At 42.7% G+C, this 14,380-nt stretch overlaps 1 protein-coding gene across 1 annotated transcript in view; it reads left to right on the top strand.

Annotated features, from left to right (window-relative positions):
• The window catches only part of RBFOX1 (RNA binding fox-1 homolog 1), a 180,694-nt gene extending 179,302 nt beyond the window's left edge, over nt 1-1,392 (top strand). Inside the window, exons 12-13 of the mRNA XM_022552334.2 lie at nt 801-876; nt 1,245-1,392. Coding sequence (XP_022408042.2) covers nt 801-876; nt 1,245-1,392 — 224 coding nt within the window. The remainder of the gene's footprint in view (nt 1-800; nt 877-1,244) is intronic.
• Nucleotides 1,393-14,380: the final 12,988 nt, after the last annotated feature.

The raw sequence follows: 14,380 nt of genomic DNA, 5'->3' as shown, positions 1-14,380 counted from the left end.
CAGACACTTTGTAGCTATCCAATGCATTAGGCTTCCATCCCTTCTACATTTTTATTCTAAAAACCTGTGCTGGGAGTCAGGGAAGTGGAGGGAGGAGGATGGGAGAGAGAGAGAGAGGGAGGAAAATAAAAAACTCAGATAAGGAAATGGCATCAAGAAATATATTATTTGAAACATGTCCCTTGCCAGAACCTGGCTGTAGATGATGAGATAGAAGTTCTGGGGTGAGAGAACCAAAATCAAATCAGGCTGTAATTCTTGAGTGGTGGGGCAGCGGTCCCACGGATCCTTTAAGGATGCATCTATTTGAATCCATTTGTTCTTTCCCATTCTAAGATGTTGGACCCTAAGTGTACAGACTGGGTTGCTTCACTCTTTTTGATCCACCCTGTCTCGCTTGATTGGTGACAGCTATATTAGGAGAAGAGGACAGTTTCTCTTGATTATAGCTTGTCCTTTGTGGTTACTGGCTTTCTTAAAACCACTCTTTCAAATTGTTTCCTCTGTCTGCCTCCCTCCGTCTTCGAGGTACCTACCTGAGCAGTGTAGCGAGGGGTGTGCGAGAGAGAGGAAACGCACACACACACACCCCTTTATCACCAGCGGTGTTAAATGGACAAAGGAATGTGTTGTATAAGATGGACTTTTCTCATGTTACAGGGCTGATTGGAATATGTTTCTTATTTCTCAAGATGAATAGGGCCCCTCCACACTGTCTTGGTATTTTGTGTTTTATGGTTGTTATTATTACTTCATAATTGCATATTATGGATTAATCTTCACCTCTGTCTTCCTTTCAGTTACGGACGAGTTTATGCTACCGACCCCTACCACCACACACTTGCTCCAGCCCCCACCTACGGCGTTGGTGCCATGGTGAGTACCAATTCCTCCTCTTCCTCACTTCTTCCTGCCTCCCATCCCTCCCCACAGCTGGGACCTTAGGATGGGTTGACGGTTGACGTCCTCTCACTTTCCCTTAATTGAATTTGTCTCCTGCTAACAGCAGCTAAAATGCCACATTAATCCTCCCGGTAAACTTGATAAATGTCTTAATTTCTTGGCAATGTAGTGCATGTAAGTTATTATATTTCTCATTTCGCAAGTCTCACCTAGCCGAGCACTTACCTTAATGGAATAATTAGTCATTTTGATAATTAAATCCATCACTAACAGAATGCAGTGTCAATGCAGAACTTTTTTTTTCTTTTTTTTTCTCCCTCCCTTGCTGCTCATTCACATAGCCCCAAGGTTCCAGCCCCAGCACAGACTTCAGAGGAGCTAAGCTGCACACTTCCAGGCCTCTGCTGTCAGGCAGCTGAGAATCTGACTGCCTCTCCTCCCCTATTACAATTCATGTTTAAAGTCATAGTCGCCCAGGAAAGAAAATAGAGAGAAGGGCACACTTTGTGTGTGTGCCTAGTACATAAGGAATTAGAAGGAATCAGTTTGGGGGTTGTCTTTTGTTTTTTGGGGGGGGGGGTCTGGGTTTTTGTTTTGGGAGGGGCGGGGGGAGGGCAACACTGGGAGGTGGGGGGGTGAATTTGCCTGTACTTGTTCAAACTTCTATGCACTAAAACGTACAGTAAGACGTGCCCATCACGTGAGAGCGTATGCAATCATTACAAAGCTTTTGGCATGCAGTTTTCTGCTTGGGATCGAGAATATCAGTCCTTCTCCTAAAACTAAATCCCCATAGGCATTCATTTGAATCGCCAAAACTTTTCGCAAAAGGAAATAGTTAAGTGCCACCTCCAAGCCATCTAACGCCATGGCCAGACAGTTGCCTGGAGCTTGGTCGTAGAAATTCCGCCATGATTTGGAAACCTATTATTTTGCACAAGTTTAGTGACATCAAGTAATTCATCTGCACAACTCCTCTCTCAAGAGCAACTTCCATACAGATGGTTCAGCCAAGTCAAGTGAGAAGCTGATTTACATTTTCATCCTGATTTTGCATTCAATCAGCTCCGCTTCAACACCCAGTCCACTTGGGGAATGTGTTGGAAAGGAGCGTTGAATGACTACATTCAGTAAGTCATCTGCATTCGACTTCTCGAGTGTAGATAGAGCTTTTCCCGACGGAACATAGTATTATTAATGAATCAAACAAGCAAGCCAACACAATGAGAGTCCCAGTCGTTCAGTGGTCCATTTGTACCCGAGTCCTTTTAGCTCACAGGGCTGGCCGACGGAATTTGGTTTCACAGGGATTTTTCGCTAAAAGGAGCTATTGGGGGAGGTCAGGATTGGCCCTATCTTCAGTTCTCTAAGAGTGACCTGGGATGGGTAGGGGGTGCCTCCATCTTGGTTGTTTCTGAGTGTCTGTTTTTCACATTAGTCTCTTTTGATGATCCATGTGTTACAAAAGGAAAATGTAAAAAACACACCCCTTAAATTGCTTTGTTTCAGAATGCTTTTGCACCCTTGACTGATGCCAAGACTAGGAGCCATGCTGATGATGTGGGTCTCGTTCTTTCTTCATTGCAGGCTAGTATATACCGAGGGGGATACAACCGTTTTGCTCCATACTAAATGACAAAACCATAAAAACCTTCCAATGTGGGGAGAAAGGGAGCTTTCCGAGGCCTGGGTATTGCAATACATGCAGTAGTGCATCATTTTAGCATCTAAAAAAAAAATAAAAAGAGGAAAAAAAGTACATTTTTTATCTTATACCTCAGATATTTTGTTCTGTGTATTTTAATATTGTGGGTCTTTCATTTCCTGAAGGTTCCGTAGTTTGGTTGCTGGCTGTAGGAGTTTTTGTGGTTGATCTAGGGAGATGCTAGCTATGACTAAAAACTGGTGTAGGGCCATGTCCAGAGTGCTCTCTCATGTAAATGAATTATATATGCTGAATATTAAGCTACTGGGGCTATCAGCTGTTTGGGAAGCGTGTAAGTGACTACAGGAGTCATGTTCTTCTGCATCTGCGTTATTTTATTTTATGAAAGGGGAAGGGTGGGCGGCACCGAGGGGGTTGGGACTGGGGTTTGGCTGAAAGAAAAAAAAAATAGTAACTGATGAATCTAAACGACCCACACTGCACCAACAACCATATAGCAACGGTTCTAAGTCACTCGTTGTCAGTTCAAGCCAAAGGTTATGTTGTTAAGGGGATGCTTCTAATAACACTTGTGCATCCGAGCTGAATGCAGCTGTGCAAACCCACCCTTTAAACCATTCCACCCGGCGGTATTCAGCTTCTTAACCAGCCGCTAGTTATTTAGGCAAAAGACTGGTAGTTAGGCCATCCACAAGCATTCTTTTTATATTTCTTCCAGTATAATAAATTATTGATATCATTGCTGACTTTTATATTATGGGAGGGAAAAAAAATAACATTAATAAAAAGGTGATAAAAAGCACTGTTTCTATTTTTTTCTTTTTTTCCAAAAAAAAGAAAGTAATAAAAACTTAAATTCTTTGTACCAGTGAAAAAAAATGTATAAAATTTACATCTGTGCAGTGGCATTGTTAAGTTCTAGAAACAGTCATATGAAGCTTTAGTTTTAGCCTCGTAGAACAACTGTTACAGACAGACGTATAATTTTTATGGAATTACATGATAATCACATTCGGATTTATAGAAGCATTTTACAAGTATTGCAGTCATTGGGTAGAGATGATCATGGTACTTTCATCCGCTTGGTACTTTTTGAAACATGACCGTGTCGTGTAAGCAACCTGCAATTTTTCAGTCCGTGAGAGCCCGCCCTCCCATTTCTCCTGGTCCCCAAGGATTCTCTCAAATCAGTATCTTTAGTTTGTTTCTTTTTTTGTCTCCAAGGCCCAGGACACTTGTCAGAAGGAAGCAAAAAAGTAGGTCCACCCTCAACATCCCCCAAAGAACAAAGTCCCCCCACCTCTGAAGCAGGGCCCGAATGACACAGCCGAAAAATTGCAGTTTGTCTGTATACTTCTTCTGTTTGAAGTCTTTCCATGTTGTCCTGTTTACAAAGTTAATCTAAGTTGGGTGTCACAGACCTTCCTGTTTTTGTACTTAAATAAAAAAAAAAAAAAATCCTGCAGCAAGTCGTCCCCAGTAGTTTTGCTGCCATAGGTAAAATGTCCATGTGTGCGGTGCAGGCCATATGGCATGCACTTTAGTAACGCTATCAATTCACCGCTGTGAACCTGCCAAACTGCTGTAACAACTCTGCTTTAAGACAAAAACCAAACAAAACTTAAAAAAAAAAAAGTGTTTGTGATCCAGCTTTTCTCTTGTCATCCTATGTGCATGCAGTAAGATCGGTTGGATATTAAATAAAGTTTCACGAGATTTGAAAACTGAGTTTCTGTAGCTTCGCTATCTAAGACAGATCACCGTGATCTTGCAAAAAGAGAGAAACGGGGGAAAAAAACTGCTTAGCGGCCAAAAGTAGAAAAAAATGTTCTTTTCACCAGATTGATTTGGCGGGGGCGGGGGCGCGTGAGGGTGTTTTAGAGCATCCCTGAGGCATTCTCGTCCCCCCACCTGGAAGATGGTGTCATGACAGTGGGTGCCTGGTTGATGTTTTTAAGGGAAACGATGTACTAAAATGCTAACGCATCCGACCCCAAAGGGGAACAAGGTAGAAGGAACAGAGGGCTCGGGAGAATCAAGTGATGTCTCCCATTTGCCTCAGATTTCAAAATCCAGAATTTGCATTGTATTTGGAATCACAAACATAGAATTCTTACTGTGTTGGTTCAAGTAAAATTAATTTGCAGTTTTGATTTTCATCGATGAGCTGTACTTTCCCCCATGATTGTATGTAGTTTTAATAAAATCATTTAGAGCCGCCTGGGTGCCAACTGATGTTACAGAATCTTTTGTCAGGCACTCCTCCAAGAGGCCAATAAGTCATTTTAAACTGTATGTCAGAGATGTAAACAGACATTTTGGATTTTTTTAAACGGTATTTATTTGGAATGTTTTCATTTATCTAAATAACTATTGCTATTATGAATTATGGAAAAAAGATTACTATCATGTGTGGCATATAGTGACTTAACACACACCTCACGCAATCTGCAAACCCAGAAAATGTGTATATCTGTCTTTAGAAATTAGTGTTTATATCACTTACAGTGGTTTGTGAATAAAGAAAACTGGTTTGTAATATCAAAAAATAAAAGCTTAGTCTGAAAAGGTCCACATGAGTTGTGTTCTGAGTCCTTTGGCTTCTGTGTGTTTCCTGGGGGAGTGGAGTCATCACGCCCACACAGGGCTGCCCTTGTGCCCACCAGGGGCCATGGGTTGGGGCCGCCCAGGTGAGCAGTGGGCTGTCCTGGTTGCCACAGGCTGCCTGGCTCAGAGGGCTCCCCTTCCTCATGTATCTTTCCAAAGAAGTTGGTGGAACCAACCACAGATGTTTAAGAAAGACACAGAACTAAGCTTAGCTCTTTCCTGGCATGGCAATATCAGTCTTTGGTTTAAAACAAAACAACAACAACAACTGTACATTTCAAATGAAACATCTACTAACATCTGTTATTAGTACAACTTTTAGTTACCAGTACAACAGTTTTAGGGAGACTTGTAGGAAGAAGATGAAAAAATAATAAGTGGTAGAGCTTACATTTACTGAGGGCTTACTAAGACCAAGAATCTTGTGTTCCTCATTTCATTTAATTATTTGAATGCTCCCACCAGGGTTGGATTATCTACCCCATTTAGTTATCTTAATAATATCTTAATCCTATCTTATTTACTTAATACTGCTATCAAGTTGTTAAGACACAAAGATTTTTAAAATACCGGCTCTGGAAGCAGGTGTTCTGAGTTTGAATCCTGATTCGGTCCCTTGCCAGCTGCAGTCAAGGGCAGGTTAAACCAAAGCTCTGTGCCTCGGTCTCTTCATCCGTAATTCAGGATGAGAAGACCACCTACCCTTTAATACTGAGATGTGGAATAAAAGCATATATGGGAAGGGCTTACAGTGGGACTTCATAAATTGTAAGCTCATTGCTTACAGGTGAGGACACTGAGACCAAAGAGGTTAATTTATCTGAACCACACAGCAAGCCAGTGGCAGGTCCAACATTCCACAATGGGTCCCTGTTCTCCTGGCCCAATGGGAAATTTCAGCAATTTTAGAAGTCTTGCTCTACGAGCCAAAGGCTGATTTTTTTTTTCCCCACAACGCAGTTGTCTTCAGAGCATTCATTATACCATTTCAAGTATATTCAGTGGTCCCTTCTCTGTAAACTCCTTATACATGGGACTGTACAAGTTAAGTCAACTTCCATTTGCTCTATGTCCATTGATCTTTGAAGACAGTGTTACCCCGATTGTATAAATGAAGACGATAAGGAAGGGTCCTACGATCCGCCTAAAGTCACGTCTAGTGACTGTTGGCCGGGAAGCTTGCGTCTTCTTCCAAAAATTCTCTCTCATTATTGATGGTGGTGGTGGTGATGGTGAACTTGGGCATCTAATACTCTCCTTACGAAATATGTGAGGCTGTATTAATTTCAAAAAAAATAAGTCCCTAGCTTTATCCTGGCACATGGTGAGGGAGATGATGGCCATCTCCTAAAACGCTGGCTTACAGCTGAGTCCCTGCCCCATCCAAATAGGAGGATATAAATAGAGGTGAATCTCCCAAATCAGGTTCTTCTCTAAAACGGAGATAAGCACATATATTTCACGTCAAGTTGTAAAGAAAATAAAAAATGGATGGCAGAGGTGAAACGGTTTCTTACAAGACTCGATCAGTGGACGCCAGTGCTTGACGCCCACCCATCTCCTCCACCTGGATTGTGGGCAGAGGTGAGCTAACGGGCCAGGGGAAGGTCATGAGGTGATGCCCACTAGGTGCGATGCACAGGCTTTGTGTATAAACAGAGGCTGGTACTTATTTGTTTTGTGGACAATGCCTGGGAGGTAGTCGGAGCCTCATCTCATCTGTAACTTTTTTTCTTAGAACTGTATTTTAATTAAATAGGAAAACCTTCTCCATGTTAAAAAATGTTTTAAAGGGCTTCCCTGGTGGCGCAGTGGTTAAGAATCCGCCTGCCAGTGCAGGGGACACGGGTTCGAGCCCTGGTCCGGGAAGATCCCATATGCCGCGGAGCAGCTAAGCCCGTGTGCCACAACTACTGAGCCTGTGCTCTAGAGCCCGTGAGCCACCACTACTTAAGCCCACGCGCCTAGAGCCCGTGCTCCGCAACAATAGAGGCCACCGCAATGAGAAGCCCGCACACCACAACAAAGAGTAGCCCCCACCCACCGCAACTAGAGAAAGCCCGTGCACAGCAACGAAGAGCCAACACAGCCAAAAATAAAAAATAAATTAAAAAAAATATTTTAAAAATATGCATCACAAATCTGACTCCATTAGCTTAGACCATTCTAAGTCCCATTTTCCCACTCAACATCCCGACAACCTGGATTCTTTAAGCTGGTACCCAAAGAGTGTTGCTACTTCCTGGCACGTAGCTACTTTTCCTGCAAACAGAGCTCCAGTAAGCACATTGCTTTCCCATGCACACGTGCTTGTGCTCATGCACTCATGCACACACAAGCAAAAGCCCTTTCCTGCTGTGATCATGTCCCTCCAATGTACCATCCAGAGACGTTCTCTCTCAGAAACACTTGATGAGCTGGTTGAAAAAGCAGATTCCTGGGCCCCATCTGCTTCCAGGACTCCCAGGGTTGAGTATTGGAGGTCCCATCCTTCAGTGAACTTCCTAATTGTGTTCATGGCTTGTCCCCCCTCCGGATCTGACCCTTGTAACATCGGCGGAGCCAATCGTGTGTGCACGAGTGTACGTATACACAAGCACAGACCTACACGTGCATATATCCATGCATATTCTTACCCTTTCTCATGACAGCCTGTGATTATTTTTTCACACTTAAAGTCAAGAATTAGGACTAAAAAAATAATCTCTCTAGGGAAGAGATAAAACAATCATTTTTGTTGGAAAACGAAGGTGTTTTTTCTGTTTTTTATTCATTGCTGGATGATACATGTGTGTGCATGTATGGTGTTATGTGTTATACACTATATATTACATATTTAGGAAATTTGTATTTAAATTCACAAGGCGCAGTATTCTCTGAGGGATATGAAATTCTCATCGTACAATCGCTTAACGTGATGCTTGATATTGGACCAAAGGCCAGGGTTTCTCATTGCTTTTTTGCAGTCCTAAAGAATAGAGATTTGGGGGGGTGACCAGGAGCAGTGGCCCCGGGGCACCTTTGAGGAGTCTCCTAGGAGAGCCCAGTCTTACCTTATATGCTGTGTCCCAATCACCCTCCTGGAAAGTTGGGGTGGGGGAACCAGAGGTGTGTCTCTGACTCTTACGGCCTAGGAAATCCAGGCTGCTTTGATCACGGGTATCTGGCCTAGAGAAGGGAATTTACCGACCCTCTCAAAGGGGAAATATTTTCTGGACAGCAAAGTGGTATTGTGATGAAAACAACCAGGGTTCTTTTAAAACTAATGGTGTCATTCCCTAAAGGTAACAAATGTTATCGCTTGTACTGAGGATAAAACAAATAACAAGACCAGCTAACATTGTCTGAATACCACCTCAGCCCGTCTACAAAACAGACATATTTAATCTATATACTATAAATACATAACTGTCTATACATGGACATGTATATGAGAGGCATTCAGAAGGCCTCTTAGCCTCTCTGTGCTTCAGTTACATTCCCTATAAAATGCAGATAATAAATAATACCCACCTCATAGGGTTCTTATGAGAATGATATGCATTCAAAAGTGTGAAGCACTTAGCCTGGCATATAGCATTTTTTCTTTTTAGTAATAAATCATTTCTATATCTATCTGTATAATTTATCTGTGTCCATATATATTGCATAGATTCAAATAATATATATTCCATATCTATATGATATGTAACACAATTATACATACAGATGTATGTATAATCTATACAGTTTATACATCCAAAATCTCTTTGTATACACACATGGATACCAAAAGCTTTATAATATGTAATATGTTTATTTTTATGCATTAGCATAGCTACAATATACCCATTAGTGGACCATAAATATATATGCTAGTTCTTGTAAAGCACATAGATACTGGCAGAGGAAGCAATCAGCAAATGGAACTTATCAACATCATAGTTATTATGATCTCATTTAATCCTCAAGAACTGGCAAGGTAGGTACTATTATTACCCGCTCTACCCACCAGGGAGCAGAAGCTTAAGCAAACCTGGTGATGCCCAAGGGATACGGCTCTACATGGTGCAGCCAAGCCTTGGGCATCAGCTGTCTGGCTCCAAAGTTCTTGCTGCTCCATGCTGAACAATACAGACACTTGGCACTTAATCCTTGCGGCATCCCAGGTAAGTAACTTGGCCATGACTTCCTACACTTGTTCAAAAGGTGGAAATCAGGATGGTCCCAGAGTCCGCCTCTGAGAGTGCAGACCACCCTCCCATGATTATCCTCAGGGTCCCCAGCCCGTGCCTGTGACTTTGACATCCCAGCTCTCTGACTGAGGCAGGCAGATGGTGCGTTGCCTGCATGAGGCAAAAAGCCAGGGAGAGCAAGAGAATTCCCCAGCCTCTAAGAAAGAAGAAACAACAGGACCGCGGGTAGAAAACAGAAGAGCAGAGACCCAAGAAGTAGGGTCACGGTGGTGCTGCGGGCAGGTGACGGTTGGAAAGCACGCAGACTCCAGTAACCCTTAAAGGAGAATTAAAAAAAAAAGAAAAAAGCAGATAGCAATTTCAGATCAGCGCACGAAACCCTCATGCTCACATCCGGAAAGGCAAACTCTCTGCAGCCACACCAGGAAGTTGTCCGGAACTGAAAAACTGGTCAGAGGCACTGCATACAGCTTGATTTTTATCTCCCCCAAACACTCCTAGGCTGCCGAGCAGCAGGGAAATTCATTACTGCAAGTAGGATTTCAGCACCAGAGGACACTGCCGCTCAGCGGGACAGGGCTGTCAGCTAACTGGCTTGCTGCTGCTTTTCCCTGTTTTATTTTCCTAAACTGCATGACTAGATGATGCATTGTTCTTTGGACTATTTCCTTTTTTTCCCAAGCCCTGTTCTTCCCCTCTCCCCCTAAAGACCGAGAGACATCGAGAGACAGAGCACAAGCTTTTGCTTTGTGAGAAAAGGAGGTAAGAAGGAAAAATGAAAAACCCACAAAACTTTCAGTGTCAGTTGCAATCTTCTGAGATTGAAATTCAAAATTGTTTGTGCCCTACCTGGTAGAAGAAAAAATCCTCCTTTCTTTTTATCATTTTTTCCATCACTTAGAAAAAGAATGACTCATGAAAGCTGATATAAGCAAATAATAGTGATTTCCATTTGCTCTGAGAGACTTAGACATGCAGTAGCCCGAATGGAAACACGGACAGCAAAATTCAGTGGGTAGAGAGGTCTTTTGCCTCTTTTTAAAAATTTCTCTCCATCGACATTTCAACTCTGTTATCATCTATCTTCTTCCCAACTGTGCAAACTTAGCCAACTTAATCAGCCCCTCTGGGGCTCAATTTTCATGTGGGTGAAACGAAAGGGTTTTGGTGAGAATTAAATGCGGTGTGTAGCACTGAGAGGTTTGGTTCTGGAAAAGTCACTCACCTCCCACTTGGCAACAAAAATCGAACCCCATGTTAAAAAGTGAGACATTGGATTTTTTAATGGCAGGAGGGAGTTCCAAGCTAGGTTGAATTTGGAGAACCACGGAGAATGCTCACCTATTGAAACTGTTCTTGGAAACCATCATAGTGCTCTGGAGTCTGCATGCACACCACCCAGAAAACAGCCCGGAAGACTCTGCTTTGGGTTTGCAGATCCGCAAATGCACATCCCCCCCAATGCCAGGCAACACAGCATTAGAGCCACTCTACCCCAAGTGTGAATCTCAGCGCCTACACTTGGTTGTGGGCCAATGCACTTAACCAAATGAAGCCCCCCTTCCTTGTTAGTAAAATAGAGAAAAATAGAATTACCTTGAAGGGCAGTTGTGAGAAAAGGGTAAGAAAATGCACATAAACTGCTCTGAACATAGAAGATGTGCACTAAATATTCACCCCTCCTTTTCTCCTTCATTAGCCTCAATATATTACCATCTAGAAAGTTCTGTTCCTTCCTGGTTTAGAGGATTTAAAGTAAAGCAAAATGGGGACTTCTCTGGCGGTCCAGTGGTTAAGACTTTGCCTTCCAGTGCAAGGGGTGCAGGTTCAATCCCTGGTCGGGGAGCTAAGATCCCACATGCCTTGCGACCAAAAACCCAAATCATAAAACAGAAGCAATATTGTAACAAATTCAATAAAGACTTTAAAAATGGTCCACATCAAAAAGAATATGTTTTAAAAAAATAAATTAAAAAAAACCCCACAAAGTCTTATAGGTACCAAAACCCACCCTCCACAGAGCTTTGGAATTTCGGTGGCTAGTGTTGAGTCAGGGTGATTGGCATGCAGCCTAGACTTTGAGAGCTCCTGCCTTAGATCTCATCAACTCTAGAGGTTTTTATACCCAGCTGCACAGTAGAATCAGGTGGGATGCTTTTGCCAAAAATCCATGCCTAAACTTCATTCCCAGGGGTTCTGATTTAATTATCTAGGTGGGCCGGGTTGCCATACTCTGCGAACTATTACTAACCCATCCTCATTTTACATACGAGGAGCCTGGGGCTCAAAAAGAGGAAGCGACCCACCCAAGCAGTTAGCTGAAAAATCCAGGATTCCAACCCAGGTCTAAAGGATTCCAACGTCTGTACTCTTTTAACTGCCCTATCAACCCAAAATGATGCTAAAAGGTACTTTCTAATCTCCAAGAGAACTCAAAAGTTGGGAAAGTTAAAGTATCAATACTAAAATGTAGAGCATGATTTTCCTTGGGAGGTCAGTCTTTTATCCCAAACTCAGACTACCTGGGGGAAAGACTTTCCGTATAACATGAGATTAGCATAGATCCTTTCAGTTGCAGGGGCAGAAACCCAACTCAGATTGGCTCAACAACAGCAAGAAACATTAAGCCCTGACTTTAGGCATGCCTGACTCCACCAGTATGCGATGCTGTCAGAGCTCTATCTTTCTCCATCCCTCCGCTCTGTTTCACATTGTGTTTAGCCCTCATATATTTTTTCATACTTCCAATTGCTCCCTCCGTTTGGTGGGGTAGTTGCCATCTGGCAGCCTTGAACCTATATTGCTTCAGCTTAGAAAAACCAGCTAAAGTTATGGCTTCTTGCTCACACAGTGAAACCATGTAGTGAAGACATAGCAAAAGCCAGGGAAGGATTCTGATTGGTCCTCCTTGGACCAATCACTGTGCCTGGGAGGGTTGGGGTGCTCTGATTGGCCAAGTTTGGATTAGCATCCTCATAGAGGTTTCCATTCTTATGGTATAAGACAAGGAACAACCCATCAGGGCATAGGAGTGTGGCATTGCCAAAAAAGGAAAATGTCCCTATATGTAGATGAAAACGACAAGTGCATGCATGCTATAATCCATGACCTTGAATTCCAGCCTTGGGGCTTAATGGCATGATTAAAATGAAAACTTCATCCCAGACATGAACTGAGTAATACTAGAATACTTCATTTCTTCTCCAAACTTTTCTCTTCACGTCGTGTGCTAGTAAAATTGGGGAAGAAACACTGCCTGTAAGACTCCAAAGCATCACTGAAATTTAATTTACTCAACATAACCATGACCGTAGCCATTAAGAATAAGTATTCTCTCCATCTGGGAAAGTGCTCAGCTAATTTTTGAAACCTTGAAAAAATGAAGACCACAGACATTGCCCATCCCGAAATCGCTCTTATTTAGTTTGACTGCCTGCTGAGCTAATGACCCACTGACTGGGTTTTAGGCTTTTGAAAGCCGAGTTCTAACATCATACTATCATCTCAGAGATAGCAGCCTGTCTCTAATCAATTTTTTATTTGTTAACTCATTGCTTCTCCTGGATATAAAAGTAACACTCCTCTTTTTAATATTAAAAATAAAACTTTAAATCAGGGCCTAATCCAATGCCAAACTGTTTAAATTCACTACCTCCAAGACCGCTTCACTTCTGGAGAAGTCATGCTCTAAAATAAAGGAAGATGGTACTATGGGGAAAGAGTGACATGCCATATGTATGTTCTTTTTTTTAAAGCCTTTTGCGAGCATAGCGGTAAATGATTCATGTGAAACTGTGTACCGTACATCATGTGAGTTCCAGGAACACATCCACCGAACAGCTGTGCTCCTTATCTCGGGAGGGGCTGCTCTCAAAGGCTCTCTCTCTCCATCACTCTCCTCTCTGTCCTGTAAGCCTGGTGTGTTGACTCTTGGGGATTTGGAAACCATCAATAAGAGACAGTGCCATGCAAAGACGTTGGGAGTAGGGGTGGTGTCCAGATGCCACTCAAGGGAAGCCTTGCACCCAGGGGCTGCTCAGAAGGCCAGGAGTGCATCCACCCAAACTTCTGGGTGTTGTTTACTTGTCTTCCACACACAGAGTGGGAAAAACAAAATATAATAAATAAAATACAGTTGGATGCAAGAATACCCACCAGGATATGGGATTGACTGTAAGAATAGGAAGCAGATCGGTGATGACCCTGGGCCAGGGTGGGGATGGGGGTAGAACAGGGAAGGACTACAGAAGGCCACCAGGAAACCCTTGGGGGTTCACTATTTTGATCTGGGTGATGGTTTTGGTGGTATATACATATGTCCGAACTCATTAAATTGTATACTTTGTGTGTAGTATGTAATTAAATTTGTTTTTCTCCTGTTAATCTGCCTTATTTCATTTGTATTGTTAGACCAGCCACAGGACCTAGAAGGGTAGAAAGAAAATGTTTCCTTCCCAACACAGGAAAGGCAACACTTAGAGTCCCTGTGTTTATTTGTTCACAGAAGTGGTGATCCCACACTGGCAAACCATGACCCTCCACTGTCCCATCCTGTGTGTAAGCCAGAATGACCACTGATAGGTGAAAAGGAAGACTCTTCAAATAATTATTTATTGGGTTACAGGAAAGCCCAAACAAACTCTTTGGCCAACCCATGCTCTGCAGATGCCCTACTATGAACTTTTCACCTATTTTCTACAAGTATGGATTTCATAACACCTGAGGGATGATAACTGGATTTGTAATCTTATCAGGGTCCATGGCACTTGCTCGGAGTCTGACTGATCTGGTATCAAAGCCTGGGTCTCCCATTATATCTCTGGGTGACCCTAGAGATGTCACCTGACATTCAGGAACCAAAGTTTCCTCATATGATAAAAATAGGATAAATGAAACCACCCCCCCCCCGCAAAGGCTATGAAGAGAAGTAAATGATACAATAAGTAAAATCCATAGCGCTATGCTTCTCACGCATCTGGGGTACAAGAAAGCTTATCCTTATTGCCATTGTGATTATTCTTGTTCCAGG

The sequence above is a fragment of the Delphinapterus leucas genome, chromosome 15 (assembly GCF_059928025.1).
Source record: "Delphinapterus leucas isolate spDelLeu-1000000601 "Yukka" chromosome 15, BTC_Dleu_Yukka2, whole genome shotgun sequence".
Lineage (NCBI taxonomy): Eukaryota > Metazoa > Chordata > Mammalia > Artiodactyla > Monodontidae > Delphinapterus > Delphinapterus leucas.
This window is presented reverse-complemented; position numbering and strand designations above follow the sequence as displayed.